At 53.0% G+C, this 22961-nt stretch overlaps 2 protein-coding genes across 5 annotated transcripts in view; both read left to right on the plus strand.

The window, feature by feature from the left end:
* The first annotated feature begins 228 nt into the window (after nucleotides 1-228).
* On the plus strand, nucleotides 229-4532 carry AS3MT (arsenite methyltransferase). The gene is made up of 11 exons (XM_074592044.1): nucleotides 229-270; nucleotides 639-679; nucleotides 1235-1362; nucleotides 1471-1621; nucleotides 1694-1830; nucleotides 2133-2202; nucleotides 2438-2519; nucleotides 2606-2737; nucleotides 2860-3002; nucleotides 3282-3416; nucleotides 4307-4532. Coding segments are annotated over exons 1-11 (1119 nt in total). The 5' UTR covers nucleotides 229-269; the 3' UTR covers nucleotides 4406-4532.
* Nucleotides 4533-8987: 4455 nt separating this feature from the next.
* CNNM2 (cyclin and CBS domain divalent metal cation transport mediator 2) overlaps nucleotides 8988-22961 on the plus strand; it is a 120000-nt gene continuing 106026 nt past the window's right edge. Inside the window, exon 1 of one of the 4 annotated variants that reach the window (XM_074590554.1) lies at nucleotides 8988-10637. In XM_074590554.1, the coding sequence (XP_074446655.1) occupies nucleotides 9047-10637 (1591 nt within the window). In that variant the 5' untranslated portion in view covers nucleotides 8988-9046. The remainder of the gene's footprint in view (nucleotides 10638-22961) is intronic. The other 3 variants (XR_012587470.1, XM_074590552.1, XM_074590553.1) reach the window with 3 other exon arrangements.

The raw sequence follows: 22961 nt of genomic DNA on the forward strand, positions 1-22961 counted from the left end.
GGAGCGGGGCCAGCTTCCCCCCACGCCGTGCCTGGGGCCATGCGGGGCGGCGCGGGGGGCCGGGGCCGGGCAGGGGGCCGGGGCGGCGGAAGGTGCCGGGACGGCGGAGGGGGCCGGGGCGGCGCGGGCTCCCGGGACGGTGGAAGGTGCCGGGGCGGTGGAGGGTCCCGGGACGGCGGAGGGTGCCGGGGCGGAGCGTGTCCCGGGGCGGAGCGTGTCCCGGGGCGGTCAGAGGGCGGCAGCGGCGCAGCAGCCGGAGGCGGCGAGGCAGTACGACAGCCCGGGGCCCCGGCTGCGGGGTGCTGGGGTCTCCCCGGGGACACCCCTGGGGCCAGGGCTCTCGGCAAAGCGGGGGGGCGGGGGAAGGATTTGCCCTGCGGCGAAGTTTTTGGGGGATCGTGTCTCCAGGGCACCTGGGGATATTGGGGAGGGGGGATGCTGTCATGTGCCCCCAGGAGCATCCCACTGGGCTGCAAGTTTTTTTTGGGGGGGTGTGTCTCTCTCGGGGCTGGGGGGGGAGGCAAAAAGAGTTCCTGTATTTGAGGGAAGAGAGGGAGGTTTAGGGCCTTCGGGAGGGCCTGGCGTAGTGCCCATCGCTGTGGCGTCGGGCCCCAGCCCCGCGTTCGTTCCCGTTGCAGTGGCAGCCCCCTGCGGAGAGCAGATCCACCGGGAGGTGCAGGTGAGGGGCGCGGGGGGGAGCTGGCGGAGGGACGGGCAGGTGAGGGGCACGGGCGGGAGCTGGCGGAGGGACGGGGTGGCTGGCTGGCCCCCCCCGGCTGAGCCCAGGCTGCCCATGGAAGCCCGCTGCCGTCAGAGGACAAAGCTCATTTCGGGGCCCAGATAAAAACATTAGCTGCAGTCGGCTGCTTTGCTCCAGTTTCCTGCAGGGATGGGGGGACTGGGGAGCCCCACATTTCCCTGCCTTCATTCCCTGCACCCTCTTCAGCTGGGGAAATGGGGGCTGCAGCCTGCGAAGTTACTGCAAATGGGAATTAAATCCCTACTGCGCAGACATGTCTGTGAGCGCAAGCGAGGGGAGCTGGGGAGGAGGGGGGCAAAGGGACACTTGATGTTAGCCTAATTTTCACCTGGGTGCAAATGAGAGCGCTAATGCCGGAGGGCACTGGGGGCACATACCAGCTGAGCGCAGGCATGGACCTAACGTTTTGGTGCATGGAGAGCTTCTGGGGCACAGCTTGCCATAGTTTGGTGGCCTCTGTCCTTCCCATCTCAGGATTACTATGGCAAAAGGCTGCAGAAGTCGGCGGACCTGAAGACCAATGCGTGCATCACCTTGGCCAGGCCCCTTCCCAAGGCGGTGAGAGATGCTCTGGAGAATGTCCACGAGGAGGTGGTGGCCAGGTAAACCGCGGGGTCTCCCCTCTGCTGCTGCCTCCCCATGGGCTGCAGCCCCCCGGACCCCCGTACCGTGGGGGCAACTCCATCTGGCTCAGCTCAGCATCCCCCCAGGTACTATGGCTGTGGTCTGGTGATCCCCGAGTGCCTGACATCGTGCCGGATCCTGGACCTGGGCAGCGGCAGCGGCAGAGACTGCTACCTGCTGAGCCAGATGGTTGGGGAGTGGGGCCATGTCACCGGGATAGACATGACTGAGGGCCAGGTATGGCGCGGAGCCAGGGCTTCCCCTCGTCCCCCCAGCATCCCCCCACCACCGTTCCCTTCCTCCTCCCAGGTTGAGGTGGCGAAGAAGCACATTGCCTACCACATGGACAAGTTTGGCTACAAAAAGCCAAATGTGGAGTTCCTTCAGGGATACATGGAGAAGCTGAGTGATGCCGGGCTGGCTGACGAGAGCTACGATATTATCATGTAGGTACCGTGTAGGGCACTGCCACCCCCAGTCCTGCTGTTGCCAGGGGCCATGGGCTGGCGTCCAGGTCTACATCCCAATGGGTCGCTCGCTTCAGGAGCACACATTAGGAAAGGAAAAATCCCAAGGCAGAGTCTAGGATAGAGCTTGGGAATATAGAAACTGCCCTTTTCATGGTCAAGTTGCCATCTCCAAATCCTGCATGAAGCAATGGGACGTGCAGCAGCCGGTGGAATTGCAGCAGCCCGTGGTGGTGAGCATATGAGAGGGTGCAAATGAGCCTCGGTCTTCTCCACCCCAGCTCCAACTGCGTGATCAACCTCGCTCCCGACAAGAGGGCCGTGCTGCGGGAGGCCTACCGTGTGCTGAAGGTAATGCCAGGGCCGGCGCCTGCGGCAGGAGCAAAGCAGGGTTGGAGTGGCCCTGCCATTGGGGTCCTGGTGGGATGCAGAGAACGGGATTCAACAAGGCTGGGATGCAGGATGGGGCCAGGGGACACCTCTGCAGAGGGTCCCGAGCAGGGTAGCATTGGGGGTTGCCCATTCTCCCTGTACCTTTTGTCCTGTTGCTTCTCGGGGTCTCCCTTCACTCCTCGCTGCCTTCCAGCCTGGGGGAGAGATGTACTTCAGTGACGTCTACGCCAACCAGCGCCTGAGCGAGTCTGTCCGGAAGCACAGGGTGCTGTGGGGTGCGTAGGGCTCTGGGATGAGGGTGGCATGGGACGGGGGGACCGGACCTTTGCCACCATCATCGGTGTCTGCTGTCTCATGCCAGGGGAGTGCCTGGCGGGAGCCCTGTACTGGAGAGACCTGTACAGCATCGCCGAGGAGGTGGGGTTCAGCCCCCCGTGCCTCGTCACTGCCAGCCCCATCACCATCGGCGACAAGGAGCTGGAGGATGTCATCGGTGAGGGTCTGACCAGGGACCGTCAGCTCTGGGCAGATGTGGGGAGCTGTGCTGGGATCCCAGGCTCTGATGGTTCCCAATCTGGGTGCTCGGTCCCCAACCCACCATGCTCTCTCTTGCAGGTGACTGCCGCTTTGTCTCTGCCACTTTCCGCCTGTTCAAGGTGCCGGGTAGTAGCCGGGCTGGGCCAGGACAGGTCATCTACAATGGTGGGATCGTGGGGCACGAGCGAGAACTGGTGTTTGACGCCAACTTCACCTTCAAGGTACGGGGTGAGGGTCCCCGGGATATCAAGCAGTCCTGGTCTGTAGGGCTGGGGCTGGGGCAGCCAAACCCATGCATTGCATTGGGGTGGAGGTGGGAGCAGGACATCCGTGGTGGCTTCACAAGGGGGTTTGGAGCCAGCTGCTTGGTTGTTGTGGGTGTTTCTCAAGGCTTTGGGAAACCTTGCTTTTGCCTGCCACCCACTGTCTGACTAGGTGGCTGGAGTCCCCTGGGCTGTGTATCCTGGACCCCAGCCCTGTGCCTGTCCCTCTGTCCCCAGGAAGGAGAGGTGGTGGATGTGGATGCTGAGATGGCTGCGATCTTGCGGAGCTCTAGGTTTGCTGAGGAATTCCTGATCCGAGCTGGCGGGGCCAGCACTACCGCACCACAGGGCTGCTGTCCCAAGGGGGTGAAGGTTGGTAGCAGGCAGCTCCATGGCTGGGTTCAGGGATGAGGACATGGTGTCATGTGCCATCAAGAGTTGCCCTGGGGTATCAGCAGGGCTATGGCATGACACCAAGAGACCAGAGTCCTTCTGGGCCGAGCAGGAGCCCATGAGGCACCAAAGGTGGTGCCTGGTGCCTGAGTTTGGGCAACTGCACCCCAGCATAGGTTGCAGCCCTCCAAAGACCGGGGGCGGGTGTCTGCTCTAACCACCAGGCATGAGAACCCTTTCCTCCCCCAACATGTCCAGGGGGGCTGCCGAGGCTGACAGCTGGACCTGCTTAATCCCTTCTCCAGGAGATGGCTGGGGAGAGCCTTTCCCAGGGAGGTGATGCCCCGTCCCTGTGGCTCCTTCTTCCCCATTGCTCTCCCAGCACCTCCCAGCTGCTGATGTGAGCTCGGCCCTGGCTGCCAGCCCTGACCCTGCAGCACAAAGCACCTCTATCTGCTGGGAGCCTCTCTCCTCCTCCCCTCGGTGGTCCTTCCAGCCTGCAGATGGGCCAGGAGAGGCTGGGGAGCAGGGATCATGGGTACATGAGGGAGATAACACCCTGCAGCTGCGTGTCCCTGAAACACAACCTTGTACTTGGGGAGGGGGAGACGTTCTTGGGTCCCTGTCCAAGCAGGAGGCGTTTCACAGATAAAAGCAGAGCTCATGTCCCAGAGAAGCTCTTGGTATCCTCTTTGAGGCAGTGAAAAGCAGCTGGAGTGGCCCTGGGGCTGCCCCTCATTAGCTATGGAGGGTCTGCTTGGGCTGCCCCGCTGGCAGGGAACCAGTCGGGGGGAATACCACTTTCAGGGGGGGATACCTCTTGCGTCCCTCTGGCCTGATCCTGCCCTGGGTTGTTCTCTGCCCTCCAGGAGAAGATCTGCGATCCCTTCCAGCTGCTGGAGCAGCTGGCGGCCCCAGGTCCTGCCTGCCGTCCTGGTGGCACATGTGGTCCCTCCGGGTGCTGCTGAGTGGCGAGCGATGCCCCCGCGCCAGCAGATGCCAGCGGGGCAGGAGGATGTGTCCCCAGCAGCCTGCAGCTTCCACTGGAGAGCAAATAAACGAACGAGCTCAAATGATCGTGGCTGGGACAATGGGGCCCATGGCGTCTTGTGCTTTCCTGTTGGGGCTGGTGGGGCAGGTTGTGAGTGGTTGCAGTGAGGATGGGCAGCCATGCTGTGGGTCCCCTCGCTATGGGGCTGGGACATGGCTTGGACATGCAGGAAGGGAGGGTCTCTGTGGGAAAGGGGTCGTGGGTCCCCGCAGGTGGGACAGCAGGTCTAGCGTGGGTTTGGCAGAAGCTGTGTGCTCGTGTCGAGCCCACGGAGCAGACGGAGATGTCTGCAGAAGGCAGCTTGGCAGAGCAGGGTGCGAAAGGAGGCTCTGGCGCCGCACAGGGCCTGACCTGCGGCGTGCACCCCTCCGCCTGCCTCCAACTTGAGGTCCTGGGGACCCCGCAGCGATAAGCACCCCAGTTGCTTTTTTTCTTCTTTTGCCCTCCCCGTGCTAACCCTCCACTCGCAGGGAACCACGAGCATCCAAGAGACAAATTCCGTGCAAGCCCCCCGCAGTGGGCTGAGCAGCTCCGTAAGGCGGCTGCAAACGAGCGTCTGCCGGTGGCGGTGGGTGAGAAGGACCGGTCACCTCCCGGGGCTCAGCCTGCCCTGCTTTTCCGTGAAGAACTCAACGTGGCACCCAAAGGATGCCCCTGTTAGTTGCATTCGGGACAGGGGATGCCCCAGGCGCAGCTCCCCACCCCGTTTCTCCCAGCCCCGCAGCCCGTTCCAGGAGACGGGAATTTCTCTCCTTTCCCTTGTGCGTGGCCGCTGAAGTTTCTGTTTTCCCCCGGACTCCACCTAGCGGGAAGGACCCGAGTCCTCTGCGAGGATCGCACCTGCAGGGTTTTGCGGGGAAATGCGGCGATTCTGCCGGCCGTGGCCTGCAGCGGGCGAAGAGCGAGGGGCGAGGGGCGTTTCCGAGGAGCCAGGGCATCAAGGCTGCGGTGGGAAGCGATGGGCTGCCCTCCCGCCTCCCCGTGCGGATCCCGCATGCTCCGTCCCACAGAGGCCATTTGGGAAAGGCTGGGGGCTGCTGAAAAGCAGCGGCACCCGAGCCCTTGGGTGAGTAGCTCAGCTTAGAAATGAGGGACCGTTTCCACCCCTCCTCACACACTGTTTTTTTCCAGGAAGCACCAAATTTCCCCTCTCTGCCATTTAAACGGCATCTTGCTGTGGCGTGGGGGAAGGTAAAAAAGCAAACAATAAAATATTTGGGGTCAAAATGAAAAGTGGGCTAGTGCCAAGGATGGTCTGCAGTAGCTGTAGCGGTGGCTGAGGAGGGTTCAGCTGGCGGGGAGGCATTTCCAGAACATCTGGAATGAAAAGCGTCAGCAGTCAGGTAACACCCGACTGTTGCACAGAGACAGGGAATCCAGAAACAGGCGTGAAAGGCTGAGATGTTCAATAGCTCTTCTTCTCTGTTGGAAACAGAACTGCGGAATACCCCATCTTGGGTGACGTGGCTAGAAAAGGCAGTTTACCATCTGTCTCAGGGGAGATACAAGATGGTTTCTACTTGTAGATGAAGCTGTCAAATCCCTGGTAAATGTGGCTCCCAGCAAGAGCTGTTCCGGGACAAGGAGGGCTCATCAGGCCTCCAGTGTTAATTCCTGACAAAATTTGGACCATTACAAAAAAAATTATGATTGTAAAAATAATCCCAAGATTTTGAAGGACTTCTTAAGCACTGTGGACTGCTTAAGCTGCCCACTGCAACCAGCAAATTAGGGGAGCAATTAATTCACAATTTAGAGATTAAACATATAAAAATGCCTCTAAATATGGTTTCCTGGAAAGTTACCTTGCCAGCCTGTCCTTTTGGCTTTGGGCAAGACCATGAGTCTGACCTACTGGGTGTACAAAAATTTGTAAATTGTTGGGTTTAGAGCCATACTGTGATTTAAAAAATAATCCTTGGTGTTATCTGGAGTCATCAGGGCATGTATTAGCTGGCTTCAGGTAAGGGTTCCTGGCAGACCAGCCTTTGGGAGTCTGAAACTGTGTGGAAGGACCTCACTGGTGGGACCTTGGGAAGGACCTGCTGAAAACGCAACCAAGATGCTGTTTAATCCCAGCCCGGCATAGCCCTCTTCTGCAATTACTTGAAATGACTTTCTCAAAGTCCCCAAACAGACCATCCCAGGAGGTTTGCGGCAATTAGCTCCTGCTATCAAAGAGAGCCTCCCCAGAGCGAACGGAAGAGCAGATGGGGCGGGGGTGGTGGTGGTGTTCCTACCTGCAGACCCCTTCATTAAAAACACATGAGTCCCTGCCGTGGCCTTTCAACTTGCCCGGGGAGACGGGCGCCCACAGCGAGGTCCCCCCCTTGCATGCATACGGAAAAAGGCCACAGCTAAATGCCACTGTATTTGCATAGCACTGTTTTTTTCCAAATTCTCAGCATTTCTGGGAGGAAGCAGCTAATAAGACTTGACTTTGATTATGAACATTAGAGCGGGAGTTCTGTAGATGTGGGGGTGTCCTTGCCTGGCTTTGCTTGTGTCTGCACAGCCTTGGGTTTTTTTAGCCCCCAAGCCATGAAAAGAGGAGGTCCTGCAACACTGTCCCACGTGAGGAACCCCAAAACAATCTGTCCAACACTGGCCTGGGTGTTTTGGTGATTGCAGAGATAGATGGGCCAAATCCCCTGCTCTGGAGCATCGGTGTTCTCCCTGTGCAGGCAGGGAGGGTGCTGTGGGGCAGGAACCAGAAGTTGCGGTGCTCTGGTTCACCGCGAGGTGAAAAAGGAGTGATCCCCCATCCCTGCTCACTGTGGTTAGCAGGGAGTCACCTGCATCAGGGAAGTCACGAGCATCAGGGATGCTTGGAGGCATCTGACACCTCCCTGGGGGAACAGACCTGCAGAACTGCCCCAGGATGAGCTGAATGAGGTTTGGGATCAGGAACAATTCCTGGCTACAGCCCCCAGGGCACTGTGCTGTGCTCCCCGCCGTATTGGGCTGTCCTGCGCAATCCTCTACTCTCCCATTTTCCACGCACTTAAATGGAGGGGAGGCTGCTTTACCTCCTCTGAACCCAAAATGCGACGTCAGCCACCATGAGCCATACTGGATGCCCTGAGAGATGTTTGTCCCTGTCTGTCTGGGTTGCCAAACTGTATCCTTTGCTCATGGCTGATGGAAAGCGGAGTGACGATGGCTGGGCCGTGGGGCATTTGGGATGGCGGCACCGCAGCTGAGGCCTCGGAAGCAGCCGGCTTTCAGGGTGGTGGGACGTAACCACACACTGAAATTACAGGTCTGTTCCCGAATCAGGGCCCATCAGCCCTCTGTCCCCCCGGGCGGGACAGACCAGGGGAGTGCACCGAGAGCCCGGGGGAGCTTCGGCTGTCCCCGGTGGGAGCTCCAGGGCCCTGTCCCCACTTCCACCGACCCTATTTGACCAGGCTCGAGGTGCCCAGGGGGGCTGAGCAAAAGGCGGAGATGAGGGAGTGGAGTGCGGCTCATCCATATTTAATATTTAATATTTAATATTTAATATTTAATATTTAATATTTAATATTTAGTGTTCAATTTCGACAAAGCTGAGGAGATGCTGAGGAGATGCCGCGGCGCGGGGTGGGCTGCCCGGCGGGGCGGAGGGTGCCCGGGGGGGTCCGGTGCGCGGCGGCTGAGTCTTTAATTCGTTGCCGTGTACGGCGCCGGCGGCGGCTCGGGGCACAGCGGGGAGCGGGCGCGGCCGGACGGTGCCGGGAGACCCGCCGCCCCCGGCCGCCAGCAGCCCCGGCGCCGAGGACGGTGCCGCAGGGCAGGGCGCAGGCGGGAGGGCGAGGGGATGTTCCCCGCCGGGCCGGGCCGGGCTGCGCCGTACGGGGCCGCCAGGGGGCGCTGCGCGACCGCCGACCGGTGCGGCGAGGTAGCGTGGGGGGTACGATAAGGGGCGGCACGGCGGGGGGCGAGCGAGGCGGCAGGGTCCCGGACAGCGGCAGCTGCAGCGGGCCGGGCAGGGGTGGCGGGGGGAGTGCGGGGGAGTGCGGGCCCGTCCCGGCCCGTCCCGTCCGCCCCGTCCCCGGGCGCGGGGGCTCGCGGGCCGCCCCGCCGAGCGCCGCACGCGCCATTCCCGGCCCGCCGGGCCGCACCGAGCCCCCATTGGTCGCGCCCCTCCCAAGCCCCGCCCCGCCGGCCCCGAAACCCCGTCGCCATTGGCCGCGGCCGCGCGGCTGGCCCCGCCCCCGACCGCCTGGCGTACACACCGGAGTCACGCGCCCCGCGGTCCGGGGAGGCGGTGGCGGGCGTCGGGGCGGGGCCGAGCCGCCATTGGCGGGGGGACGGGCGCTGATTGGCGGCGGGCGGTGCCGGGCCCGCCCCCGCCAGGCGGGCGGGGAGGGGCGGGGAGGGCAGCGGCTTGAGGCGGCGCTCGGCTCGGCCCGGCCCGGCAGTCGCCGCCTGTCGGGTCCCGCGGGCAGCCGTGCCCGCCGCCTCGCCCGCTGCCGCCGCCGCGCCCGCCACCGCCGCCGCCGCCGGGGGAGCCGGGGCACGCCGCAGGCGCCGCGCGGCGATGTGGGGCCGCGGCGGCGCCGAGCCCTGACTAAAGATGGCCGCGCTGCCCGGTGGGAACATGGCGGGGGGCGGCCGGGGGGCGCGGGTGGTGGTGGTGCTGCTGCTGCTGCTCGGCGGCTGCCTGGGCCGGCGGCCCCCGGGCGCCGCCGCCGCCGCACCGCCTGCCGCTGCCGCCGTCGTCCCCCCGCCCTCGGCGGCGGCGGAGGAGACGGTGATCATCGGCCTGCGGCTGGAGGACACGGACGACGTCTCCTTCATGGAGGGGGGCGCGCTGCGGGTGAGCGAGCGGACGCGGGTGAAGCTGCGGGTCTACGGGCAGAACATCAACAACGAGACCTGGTCGCGCATCGCCTTCACGGAGCACGAGCGGCGGCGGGGCGGGCGGGCGGCGGCGGGGGCGGCGGGGCGCGGCGGCGGCAGCGGGGGCGGCGGCGGCGGCGGGGCGGGCGGCGGCGCCCCGCAGCGCTGCGGCATCCGCACCTCGGACATCATCATCCTGCCGCACATCGTGCTCAACCGCCGCACCTCCGGCATCATCGAGATCGAGATCAAGCCCCTGCGCAAGACGGAGAAGAGCAAGTCCTACTACCTGTGCACCTCCGTCTCGGCCCCCGCCGCCGCCGCCCTGGGGCCCGGGGCCGCCGGAGGGCTGGCGGGTGCCGAGGGGCCGGCCGGGCCCCCGCCCTGGGGAGAGACCACCTGGATCTACCACGACGGCGAGGACACCAAGATGATCGTGGGCGAGGAGAAGAAGTTCCTGCTGCCTTTCTGGCTGCAGGTCATCTTCATCTCGCTCCTCCTCTGCCTCTCGGGCATGTTCAGCGGCCTCAACCTGGGCCTCATGGCCCTGGACCCCATGGAGCTGCGCATCGTGCAGAACTGCGGCACAGACAAAGAGAAGAACTACGCCAAGCGCATCGAGCCCGTGCGCCGCCAGGGCAACTACTTGCTCTGCTCCCTCCTGCTGGGCAACGTCCTTGTCAACACCACGCTTACCATCCTGCTGGACGACATCGCCGGCTCCGGGCTGGTGGCCGTGGTGGTCTCCACCATCGGTATCGTCATCTTCGGCGAGATCGTGCCGCAGGCCATTTGCTCTCGGCACGGTCTGGCCGTGGGCGCCAACACCATCTTCCTCACCAAGTTTTTCATGATGATGACCTTCCCGGCCTCCTACCCTGTCAGCAAGTTGCTGGACTGTGTCCTGGGTCAGGAGATCGGCACGGTCTATAACCGTGAGAAGTTGCTGGAGATGCTGCGGGTCACCGACCCTTATAACGATCTAGTCAAGGAGGAGCTCAACATTATCCAAGGAGCCCTGGAGCTGCGCACCAAGACTGTGGAGGACGTGATGACTCCCCTCCGAGACTGCTTTATGATCGCTGCTGAGGCAGTGCTGGACTTCAACACTATGTCCGAGATCATGGAGAGTGGTTATACCCGCATCCCCGTTTTCGAGGGTGACCGCTCCAACATCGTGGACCTGCTCTTCGTTAAGGACCTGGCTTTTGTGGACCCCGATGACTGCACTCCCCTCAAGACCATCACCCGCTTCTACAACCATCCACTTCACTTTGTCTTCAACGACACCAAGCTTGATGCCATGCTGGAGGAGTTCAAGAAAGGTCGGCTCATGCCTGTGGTGGGGGTGCAGGGGTGGGTGCTGCTAGGTGGTGGTCAGCATCTACCTTCTTGAGGTGAGGGAACTCTGCAGAGTGGCGTCCTGGGTTCCTGCTCGCAGAGGGGTTTGGGAAGGTGCATTCAGGACAGAGAGCGGCCAGTTTTTAGGCATCTGCCTGTTCCCTGGGCCAGAAAGCTGATACGCGGCTGGTATGTGCCCCTGGCCTCTTTTCCCCACTGCCCTGGGATGTGTGTGTGGGCAGGGTGCCAAGCAAGGTTGTTTTCTTTCTTGCTTTTTCCACTCATCTATCCGTTATAGTGAGAACCGCTGACGGGAATCCGCGCCCGTTACTTGGCCGTGTCTTCTCGGTGCTTTTTCAGCTGGGCTGACGGTGAGGAGTGGGGTGGGCGGCTCGGGTCGGTCACCCGTATCTTTCAGGCTTAGTGTGCACACACGTGCTGAGATAAACAAGGCGTTTTAGCTCCATTCATAGGCTCAGCCGGCCGACCTCACCTCTGTGCTCGCCTTCCAGTTAATTTTGATTGACGCTTTGATCTTGCAACTCATAAATAGTTTCGGGGTATTAAAATATGTTTGAAAGCACCTGTCGGTGCTGCGCTTCGGAGTTACAGGTCTTTTTCCCTAGGCTTCCCTCTGCCCGCAGGACCACAGGCTCAGCAAAGACGTGACCCTTTCTCCCTCTCCGGTGTAGTGTGCATATTAATTGCATCAGAATGGGACTGAGGCTTTCCAGACCTGTCCTAATTGTAGGAGGTGTTGACCTGACTAATGTATCTTAGTTCTTGTTGGGAGCTTTTGCTTATGACTAAGGAAAAAACTTTTTTTTTTTTTTTCTGCCTTTTTGAATCTGTTCTCTCAGCAGGTCAGATAATAATAATGCTGTCTGGCCTGTGCAGGGAAGTGCTTTCAAAGACATAGTTAAGTGAAATTTCAAACAGATTGGATGTGTGGACTCCCGTGCTGGAAAACTGAAGGCAGCGGGAATGCCACGGAGCTCGTCGTACCCGGGGAGATCTGATCCAAGTGCCGCCGAGCAGCTCAGTCCCCGGGAGACGATCTGTCTGTACAGCCGCACTGACCCCACAGTTCAGCTAACGGGGGATACTTGAGTTCACCTTTATCAACTGCAAAAGTTGCCTGGAGAAGAACTTTGTAAATTGATGAGTGGTCTTTCTAGGTCACAAATTTAAATTACCACTTAAATTTTAGGTGCTGTTTTGTCCACGTGCTGAGCTTTGACAGCGTGGCATTTGATCTCTTTCTTCCTGCTTAACTCAATTTTGGGGATTTGGAGGGTTACCCCATTGGTTTCCTCATCTTTATTCCGTTTTCATGGATAGCAGGTGAATATACTCCTGCTTTTTACTGACCAGTGCTGCAGTGGTTTTCTTTATCTCTTTCCGCTTCTGTGTAGCGATGGGGAAATGTTACTTGGGTTCAGAGCTGTTGAAGGAGAGATGAGGGAGAGCCTCCCTCGGCTGTGGGATCTGGGAAACTCAATTATGTCACTTAACTGGTGGCTGGTTAAGTTGGATTTCACCGCATGTGTGGGCGTAGGGTTGTTCTTCCCCCACCCCATTATTTGGGCTCCAGATAGCATAATGGGGTTCTTAACCTGTAGCGAGACTTGTGGGGTTTTTTTCTGGTTTTGTTTGTAGCAATGTGTCTGAAGAAATGAATATTATGTCAATTACTTTATTTGCCCTGTTTGAAAGAGATGGAATGCACTCTTGTGTGTTAACATAGGAGTCCTTTTACTTAATAGCGGGGAGAATTAGGTGCGCGTTTTAATCCTGCAAGTGTGGCTAAGCCAGTTATGCCTCCTTACAGTTCCTGAAACTTGTGCTTAAAATAGGCTTCTTAAACATTCTCCTGCGTGGCTTGGAAGGTGCAGACCAGAGATTGCTTTCCCTGGGAGCCAGAGGACTTCCCTTGCCTGCACTAGGAGACGTCCCAGTAGCACAAGTTTAGGATGACTTCCCAACATGTGTGTTCCCTCCTGAGATTGCTGTGTCCTGGAATAGTCTCTGAAGTTGTGAATTAATTCAGGCTAGTGTGATCATACTTAAACGTTTACTCTAGAATAGCTGTGCTGGTTGGTCTGTATTGGTAAGCCCTGGTGTTAGGACCAGCTCTGTCCGAACTGCTTTCTCTTTAAAAAGTGCAGATATGGTGGAAATAAATGGCTTCCTTTGTGTCCTTTGAAGTGACTGTAAATAGCTGATAGCTTGCTTGATCTGGCATAGCGCGGTGTCTTTTGCAAGAGTTCTTCAAACTTTCTTCTTCAGAGCAACCTTGCCAAATTCCCGTGAGAATGTACAAATTAAGGGTGAGAATCAAATCGCGTTGTTACTCTCCGGTAGAGTGTTGAAAATACATAAGCTTACAGTTTTTAATCATTCCCATCCCACCACATTGACCATCTGCCGCAGGAGGCTTCCTTCACAACTCACGTATATGTCTCTCTTTCCACCCAGGTACCTGCTACCACCGTTGGGTGCAACGGGCGGCTCGTGTGATAGTGCTGTTAGTTGAATACTTCAGTTGGTTTAAGGAGAGAGGCCCGGTTTTTATTTATTTATTTTTTTTAAAGAAGTTTGGTAATTAGCTGGGTAGGTGGGGTTTTGAAGCTCACGTTTTGCACAGGAGCAAAACATTCTTAACCTGAACGCGGAATGGAGGCTTACAAGGAGGAGATTAAGAGCGAAGCATGACAGAATACATGTCCTTATGCTGTAGCGGAAGATGAAATGGGTAGTTCTGTACTTGTTTTGGTGCTTGGGCTGAACAGCTGGAGGATTTGGTGGTGGGCCTATTATTAATGTTTTTTACCCACAATTTCAAAATAAATATCTGTTTCACTTCTATGCTGCCAGGCAAGAAACTTAAAATTAAGAGAGAGCTGCAGCACATTCCCACTCCCTTGTCGCTTTAATCTTTTAAAGTGTGAATAAACATGATTTCTGAAGCAGTCTGCAAAAAAGCTGCTCTTCTAAAGAGCGTTGTTTACTTACAAATAATAAATAAATAGCTTTTGAAAGAGGGGCAATTTTCTATTCCCATTCACAGACGATAAGCATCTACCAGCACCGTCAAATCGATTTGCCTACAAGTTGAGCAGACTGAGTGTTTAACTTGCTTGAATTTGATCATTTGACTTTAATGCAAGGAAGTGTAAGGTACCCTTTATACTGGCCTAGGAAATGACCTGCCTGACTTTGCTCGGCGCTAAGAGATCTCTCATTTGAAATCTGATGTTGGCTATTGCTCTGAAGGGGAGCAAGGCATTACCTGTTCCAGGGTTCATTTGTGTCCTGGCTCCTGAGCTGCAGCAGGGAGTGAATGAGCGACAAAGTCATTTTTGGGAAGAAGCTAATGAATTGTCTCTACTGATCTCCCTTTGCTTGTTGACAAGTGTGTGGGCTTGCTTCCCCCCCCGCCCCCCTTTTGACAGTTTTCCTAGGTCCCTGCTCAAACACTCTCTGGCACTTGCTCTTGGTGTTTTTCACAGGCAGATCTCTGCATGTGTGATCCTAAATCCAAAGCGTTCTATTTCTAGTTCCCTGCCTGCCAGAGCTGCAAGAATTCAGCTTGAAAAGCCTCATGTTGTAATACTAATATTTCAAGATTGGCCCACTTTCTATGAGCCATTGTACGGCTGCTTTCCTGGTGGCCTGGACGGCTTGGGAAGGCAGCAGTTTCTCAATCAGAGTCCTCCTTATCTGGGAACTGAGAGTCATATGTTTTGATGTTATTTATATCTGTCTCCACTATTATGTTATACTAAAAATCAGCATTAATAACCTGTTACAAAGAAGTCACAGTAACTGTGTACAGCAGTTCTGAGCTCTTGTTTATTGAATCACATGGCAGCCTTGAGAAAATTCCTAGATTCCTTATTACAATCATTGCCAACTGGACCTTAGAAGATTTTTCTTTCCTAAAAACTTTGTCAGATCTAACTTTATGATCTTCCCTTCGCGCTCTGTTGGTCGTTGTCTGTTTTTAATAGTGTGTATGTTTGTTGGCTATATTTGGTGTCGACAGAGGACCTGGAGAAAAACTTTGTCCATTTCTTTTCTAGTTCCTCTTCCCCCTCCAAAGAAAACCAAGCCCCAGCAACCTGAAACCTAAACCCCTTACTTCTGAGGGAGCAGAGTAGAATACCTAGACCTACTTACTCCTCTTTTGAGCACATAGATCCTCTTTTTTGGTAGCAGGTAGGACAGCAAGTGACTGGTAGCCCAGGGATCCAAAGTTCTGCATTGCTGTCGTCGGTCTGAGGTGGTTTTTTTCCGTTACTAGTTCACTTACCTTTTTGGTACAGCTCTAACCCAGGCTTGTAGGTGGCTGCTTTCCTCGTCTTTTTGGGTTTTATGGGTTCCCATCCTGCTGAGTCTGAGTCCAGACTTCCTATGAATAACCTTTATTTAATGGATCTGAATCACAGAGTGGTTAGGGTTAGTTTATCTAACAGGTTGTCTGTCTCCTGAGCCATTTTTCTGCGTAAGCCTGTGACTGCAGCATTACGAGAAACTGGAAGAAACCACATAAATCCCTTCTGGGATTATCGAAGGCATGTAAAAGGCCTTCTTGGAAAACAGTATCATTTTCAAGGCTGCTTGACTAGCAAAAGGCACCTCCTCTGATCCTTTCGGGGAAATCCATATAAAGGCAAAGGTGTTGAGGAGGTTCAGTGTGGAGACTTTTTTGTGTGAAGAGAGTAGGGGAGTGGTAGGTGGGAGGGAATTTGCCACCAAGACACAGAAGACTTAGCATGATATGCCTGCAGATTTGTTCCCTGAACAAAAATTGCATGTGGGGGTGGGGGCTGCCTCGTGACAAACTGTTTCTTGGCTGTCTGACAGTACAGCACCCGCAGGTACTGCGCTGCCAAGAGGTTTGCTGGCCTTGCAGTGCTCCTGGGGGATGCGTGCTCATTCCACTGGAGAGGAGAGGATGTGGGTTACTGCACGCAGCCCTCCTGCTGGTATGGTAAGGGGGAGGTGTCGAGGGGAATGCATCGGAGAAAAGCTCCACTTCTTCCTGGGCTTCCTGCTGCGAAGCTTTTTTTGGGACCAGGAGAAGAAGAGATGCTGCTGGAGAGCAAACAGTGCTTCTTCACCCTGGCCTTGGTGAGGAGCCCAGCTGGAGGCTCCGTTCTGCTGCTGAGAGTAGAAAGAAACGTGGTTCAGGTGGCTGGCAGGGAGAGGAGTAAGTGAACTAAATGGCTTGAGCAGCAGAGGTTTGAATCTGATGCATGTTAGGTATGATTCTTGGATTGCTTTTTAACCGATTGCTAGCAATTCTTGTCATTCAACAAAGACAAGAAGTTGCCTTTTCCTCCCCTTAACTGTTTGCTAAGTTAGCAAATGCTTTCCTACACTGAAGCTGATGGGAGTGAATTCCACCACAAGTGAACCACGTTCCTATCTGCTTTCTCTGTGTCTGTAAAGGTTATCTGTAATAGGCACAGATGTAAACTTCAGGTCAGTCTGTGCAGCCTGCAGCATTTCATAGCCAACTTCAGAGTAGAATAGAAAGAGGCAGAATATCAACTTCTGAGCAAATTCAGTAGTGCAGGAAGATGATTAGGTAGTTTAACCATTGCGGTATTCTTCCGGGGCTGAGATTTTCTTAAGTGTCAGTATTTCTCTGCCAACATGAGCTTCTGAGGAGCAGAACATTTTCTTGGTGAACTTCAGTTGGCTCTAAGGGTGTCATAACAATGACAGCAAATCCTCTGCAGGAATAAGTGTCTGACAAAAGCCTGTGGCTGCTTAGAGAAAGTATTAGAAGAGCAAATTTATTTTGTTCCCCACAGAAGCTTACTGACCTCATCAGGCTGTGATTCGAGAAGTTATGGAACTAAAGATACCATCTTTATTAAGTAGCGCTAGATGCCCGTTTCTTTCTGTGAGTGTGTCTAATCAACACTGAGCCTTTGTCAGCTCTGGCACACAGACAAACAGCAATAGTGGGGTATCTTCCTGTCAGTAGCTTTGTAGTGCTGGTGGCAGAAAGGTGGATCTAAAGGTTGCATTTCTGATTAGATGTCTTCATACAGAAGTCAGAAAGGTTGGTTTTTGTTTTGGCACGCAGTGATGGCGCTCTAGCTGGTGAATGAGGGAATTAGCCACTTCACACCTCATACATGTTATGAGCCCCAGTCCCCTCCCTTTTTTATCGATGGAATCATTATAGTTAGTGGGAGTATTGGAGGCGTTACTAGGTCACATAGCTTGGACCATCAGTGCCATTAGACTGTAGACAAGATCTGCTCATCTTCCTGGTGTTGACTAGTGTCGCGTTTTGTCTTGCTTACTTGCAGGGCAAATGTTCTAGTGCACAGGAATTAAGACCCAGAAGAATTTGAAGTCTCACTGCTTCACCTCTTCTAAACACTTTGCAATGTGTGCTTAATATCAAGAGTCATAATTCAGTTTTACAGCTGCTTAGGGACCATCAAGTAGGCCTAGAGCGAACGGAGTGGCTGAGCAGTGTGTTGAATGAGTCTATGTCTCATCCTGCCATGCCTTTTCCATTAATACTTAACAGGAGCTTGCTTTTTCATTAGTTTATGTACCTCTACAGGGTTGTGGTGCAATTGCTGGCATAGGTATACCACTTGCACTTCTAGTATTGAGTCCCTCCCAATTTCACTAATGGAGCTTGTAAAACTAGCCCTCAACACAGAGTACTCCAGTACTCTGAACCATACGCTGGTGAGCATGACCTGGCACTCTTGTTAATTTGACAAGGTCCTGAAATACAGCCTACCAGCTACAAATAGGAGTGTAAATACTTGGTGCTAATGAGCTACAGCCAACAGCACACAGCTAACAGTCCCAGATCAGGTGGTTAATCCAGCCTGGCTCCTGCCAAGGTCACTGAGTCATTTCAGAACTAGTGATGGGTTTTGTTTCACTTTTCAACAATATATAATCATAGAAAAAGAGATGCATAAATTTGTCATTAACCTTCTGGTGGAATCCACCTTTTCCCTTGGCCTAGAAATCAACATGGCCCAATAGTTGCTGGCAGAAGAAGCTATGCTGGGAATAAACTAGGGCTAAGTGTGATGGCGTACAAAGCATCTGTGAGATGCTGGTTACAGAATATAATAAAGCTGGTTACAGAACTATAAGGGGACAAGATGACCTAGTCACCCCAAGGTAGGTCTCCTTACAGAGAGGTAGGTTAGGGAAGTTAAAGGGATGGCCTGGAACAGGGAAGTTGAGAAGCCCCTTAATGTTCTAAATGGCTTTTTGTACAACGCGGGGTATTGAAGTTCTGAGTCTTCGAAACACGTTGTTAGGAGTTGAGCCAGAGGAAGTAAATTCTACTAAAAGATTTCCCATAGCTTCTTTAAAAAAAAAAAACACCAAAACAAACAAAAAAGCCCACCACAAAACTACGTGTGTGTCCGCATGCCCCCCCCCAAAAAAAACCCAAAACAAAACAACAAACCAACCCCAAACAAAACAAACCAACCCCAAAACCACAACAAACCCACCCCATAATGTTACAACTTCAGGATATGTAACCATACTGTGTCTTTCACAAAGGGGTCTTGGAGGAACCAGGTCCCTATTTGACACTCCAACTTGAAACGTGAAGTTGCAATATCAGAAGGTTAGGTGGCAGAGAGATCCATTATCTTTAGAGAGAAACTGGATGTTCTTTTGACTTGCCACCGGAGTTACACCTACGGGATGGGCTTAGCACAGTGGCCAGCTCAGCTTATCTTTCCATTCCTGGTCCTCTATAACAAGGAGGCTTGCTTTCTTTCCAAACTTGTCTCCACTAATTCTTTCCCTTTTTGTCTTGCTTTACTCAAAAGTGCTCTCTTCCCTGTTCATGGCTCTGTCTGTAGTATCGTTCCACTCTGGAGAGTCATGAGTAGGAGCCCTTGGAGACCTTTGAGCTATTGTTCTTGTGTTTTGTGTTTAGAATTGCCTGGGAGCCTTCTAGAATTTTGGTAGACAGCCAGTCTCCACTGAAGAGAAGAATGACTTTCAGGATTTCCACACTTCTGTGTTGTCCATGGGACATCATATGGTCTGTCTGTCTTTGACGACTATGTTATTTTAGTAGACAACCTGTAAATGCAAGAGGTGTTTCTTTGTCTAGGTTGGCTGGCATGTTGGAAATTACGATTCTTACATGGGTGTTTGGTTATTTTTGTGATTTAAAGACGTGAGTTAGTCTTGCGCTTTACCTACTGGTGATGATACCAGCTTTAGAGGACTAGTGAAAGAATACTAGAAAAACAACTTGTCTTGTAACCAACTTGTCTTGAAATCCCCAAACCCTAGACTGAACAGAAACCTTAAAGCTAAGAGAGCTTGCATGAATGGAACTTAGTTCTTGTCTCTGTATTGAAGCATTTTGCTTGTAAACTGTTGGGTGTAATAATTTCAGTGTTGATATATGAAGCAACAGCCCTTCTCGTCAAGGAGTTGTACTTTGAAAGGCAGAGTAAGTGTGATGCCTGTCAATCTGGGAGGTGAAACCTGATGATTATTGAGGCCTCAAGAGTTACAAGTTAAGGCCATTCTGCTGCAGTTACTAATTAACCAAGCAAGAGCTTTGCTCCAGCCAAAGGAGCTGGGGCCAGGAGATGAGCACATACATTTAGTACAAAAGATCTGTACAGTTTTGTTTTCTGTAATGCTTTCCGTTGGGATTGCACCATTCTTTTGCTGGCAGTCCTAAAAGGATCCGCTCTTCAAATGAGAGCGGTGTTGTAACATTGCTATTGCTTTCTGCAGTGTGAACCGTGCCATCAAGGCCGGGCTCCTACTTGCTTGAGTTTCTGTCCCGCAGCAAGCATGAATGAAAGTTTGTTGTTGTTGCTTTTTTTTTTTAATATTGTTTTTTACAATGGTATAATCTCTTGCAGTGATATGATGGAGCCATCCATGACTGTTGACCTTGTGGAGCTGAACAAGGCTTTGTTTTCCCCACTTGTCCATGGGTAGTAAGGGCAACAAAATGCAGACTCTGCCTTAGTTGGATACTCTGCTGCCAGCAAAGTTTTAAGAAGCACCTTGCCGCTTCTGGTTTCCTTCCAGTACTCCACCTCCTGCTTTCAGAAGATTGTCCTGCCTGCCCTTTGCATGGAGGGGTTCGAAGTGCAGGCCAAATGTGAGCCTGCAGGACCCTTCTCCACGCAACGGTTATGTGAGGACAAGGATGATCGGTTGCCAGCTTTTATTGCTTGTCAATTGCTTGTCAGCAATTTCTAGACTCCTACAAAAAAGGAAGAAAATCTGCCGGTGTGAACTTGTTCTTGATAAAAATTTACAATCTGGCATTGCAAGTAGGTGTGGCTGTGGGCTTTAGGCAAGCTGCAGGCTCAGTTCTTCCTATCTAACCTGGGACATCTTTCCTTTGGAAGCAAGTACAGCTCCCACAGTTACAACTCCCGTGCGCAGCAAGTGCAGGCAGGGGCCTTCAGTCGATATTACAGGGCACCTAGTAAGAGGCTTCAGTTAGGTTTTGTGCTAGTTAAGGTGGGCCTAAATTGTGAATTAGAGTTATTCAGTAGCTCTAACTTGAAGTCCAAGGGACATCACTTTTTCGCTTCAAGGTGGATAAATTAGCATGATATGTTTTGCTGTGTGAATTTGCGTGGGTTTTTTCCCCCCTGTCGTGTAACTGAGGTATATGTACAGATAAAGCTTTTTGACTTCTGGCTTTTATTTTAGTGTGTTGATGTCGTATGTGGGGAGGGGAGGAGGAAGCATCTCTCAAGATACCAGTTATATGAAAACTTGCTGCCTAGGTCTCGCTTTTCCTCCAGCAGTGGAGGGGAGTAAGGGATGCCTCACCAGAGGCTGGGTCAGTGGTCCTGTGGGTAGTCCTGTATGGACTACATGGTTGTAGTGGTATGGCGTTTATGCTTTTCTTCACATGTGATCTGGTTCCCTGACCTCGTGGGGAATAACTTTTATCTTCTTGTTGATAGTCTAGTTTGCCTGGAGCCTTTTGGAGTGGTTAGGCTTGAAAACACTGATAACTCCCCAGCTAAATTCAAGAACTTCATGCTGTTCACTGGGAGTGTGTTTTTTTTTTTTTTTTCTTTCTTTTAGTGTTGAAGATCTGCTTGCGCTATGTGAATGGAATTTCTCCCAGAAAAATCAAAATCCCTATCAAAATCATTGTCTGTTTCTCACTTAATGAAAATCCTGTATAGTGTACTTTAGACTCAACATCAGGCTCTAGAAGTTGAGTGCTCACTTTCAAGAGAAATGAGAGGCTTTCTTGTATCACGTGTAGAAGAAAGCCTACTTCTGTTCCTTCTGAACTAGCGTATTTGTGTCTTCCGATGACCCTTAGAGACATCACAACACGCTTAAAGCTTTATTCCCTTTCCACATGATGGAGCCTACCTCTCTATCATAATCAGGGCTGACAGTTTTGTAGGTCTTTCTGTTTGGTTGACGAAGGCCCAGGGGGGATTACGATCACTAATGTGGAATTGCTTTGCCAGTAGTTTACTGGTTTAATCCAGCTTGTGTTGTATTGTCTGAAGGCTCCCATGGAGAACCTGGAAACCGAGAAGTTGCACAGTTCACCCCGCAGGCAGTCTTGGTGGGGGGTGAAGCTTCCCAACGTGGGAATCCCCTGAGGACAGAGCTTGAGGAAGGCAGCTGGGGCAGTGAAAAAACTTAATTACCTGCATAATAGATGCAGTCTCCAAGAACTGCAGCGATCTGTTGCTCGATGCCAATCGTAGGGTTGAACCTGTGAGTGCAGTTGTAGTGTGTGCAGCCAATGTGCAGGCAAATACAGTACCTTTCTTTTTTGCTGCTTTCTCCAATGCCCCTGGGGTTAAGGGTGTGGATGAAGGTTTCCCTGTACTGTGTGATGCACCACAGACGGGAATCCCGATCTCTCCTCCACCTCTCTGCAGGGACGCACCTGCTGTGCATAGGATGAGAGGTCTATCGGGAGAGCTCCAATGTCAATGGCTCTGTTCTGTTAATTTTTTTTTTCTTTCCAGATCAGCTGTTTTGAATTTTCCAGTTTTTGCTGTAATCTTTGAACAAGCTTTTTGGTTTTTTGTTTGTTTTTTTTTTTTTTTGGAGGTGAGAGACTGGGGAAGGGTGTGGGGTGGAGGGAAGACACATATATTTGAGTGTTGAGGGCATTTTCATTTCTGATTCCTGGCCTGAGAACTGGGTTTAAACTTGTTGCTTGCCTGCTGTTTGCGCATGGTCCAGTGGTAAGAGGCTTTAATGCATTTCTTCTTTGCAAATCATCAACCTCACATCCTCCAGTAAAGGAAAGAATTTGGGAGTATAGCTTCCAAGAGTAATAGCCTTCACAGCCCCATGCAACGCACAGGCTCCAACCAAAAAGTTCCAAGGAAAATATTCAGAAAGGAGGAAGTTGTCTAGCATATCCCTGACAGTTTCGCATTTAAACCATTGGGCTTTGCGGAGAGATCAGTATGCTCTCTTTTTTTTTTTTCCCCCAGCTAAACATGTAGCCATCCTGGAACTAATAACTAAGTTGGAATTTCTTAGTCCAAGCATAGAATTAAGAGAAATTAACAAAATGCCTCTTATTTTCCAAGTTTATATTGATGTTGCTCTGTAGTTTGCTGTTTTTCCCGCTATCAAATTAATCTGTAGCTGAAAACACACTTGGAAGTATTGGAGGTGGGATCCAGGTACCCTGCTTTCTATTTGCATCTACCTCCTGATCAGTAGAAATAGCTGAGTGCCTTGAGAAGTGCTTGAAAGGCTTAAAGGAGGATGCTGAGCAAAGAACCACCATGAGGAAGCTGGTAGGCTTGGGCGCTTGGGTGGCATTTATGCTGAATCTGGGTTGACGTCTATTTCCTCTGAAAAGCACTAAAATAGCAGTGTCCTGCCAGATGTTAGAGGAAGCTTCAGTGTGAACGTTCTGTCAGGAAGGAATGAAGTGCTTTAAACTCAAGAGATCCTTTTAACGAATGAGCTTATCTTAACCATCCTCTCCAGTGCTGCAGTTCGTAGTTGTGACAAGACATGAAGGTGTACTGTGGTTAAACATGTACTCCCACAGCTAGAGGCAGCATGCAGTTTCTGGGAGCAAGAACTCTTGCTGTGGTGATGCTCATGAACAATTCTCCTAATAAAAGGAATCCTGATCTCTGTGTCTTCTGTGGCTTTGAGGATGATTGGGACATAAAAAACCTGAAGATATATGATTGGATGCAAAAGTTCTTGCAGATAGTTTTATGACGTTAAAAAAAAAATAATTCTATTCCTAAATTTAAAGCATACAGGAGATTTAATTTTCCTATTCCTGA

This window comes from Larus michahellis, chromosome 6 (genome assembly GCF_964199755.1).
Source record: "Larus michahellis chromosome 6, bLarMic1.1, whole genome shotgun sequence".
Classification (NCBI taxonomy): domain Eukaryota; kingdom Metazoa; phylum Chordata; class Aves; order Charadriiformes; family Laridae; genus Larus; species Larus michahellis.

Bases quoted from the DNA above. Each gene is read 5' to 3' on its own strand.
- AS3MT (XM_074592044.1), top strand. The intron at 2,520-2,605 runs GTGCGTAGGGCT...GTCTCATGCCAG, and splicing joins GAAGCACAGGGTGCTGTGGG to GGGAGTGCCTGGCGGGAGCC. The intron at 3,417-4,306 runs GTTGGTAGCAGG...TCTGCCCTCCAG, and splicing joins GCTGTCCCAAGGGGGTGAAG to GAGAAGATCTGCGATCCCTT.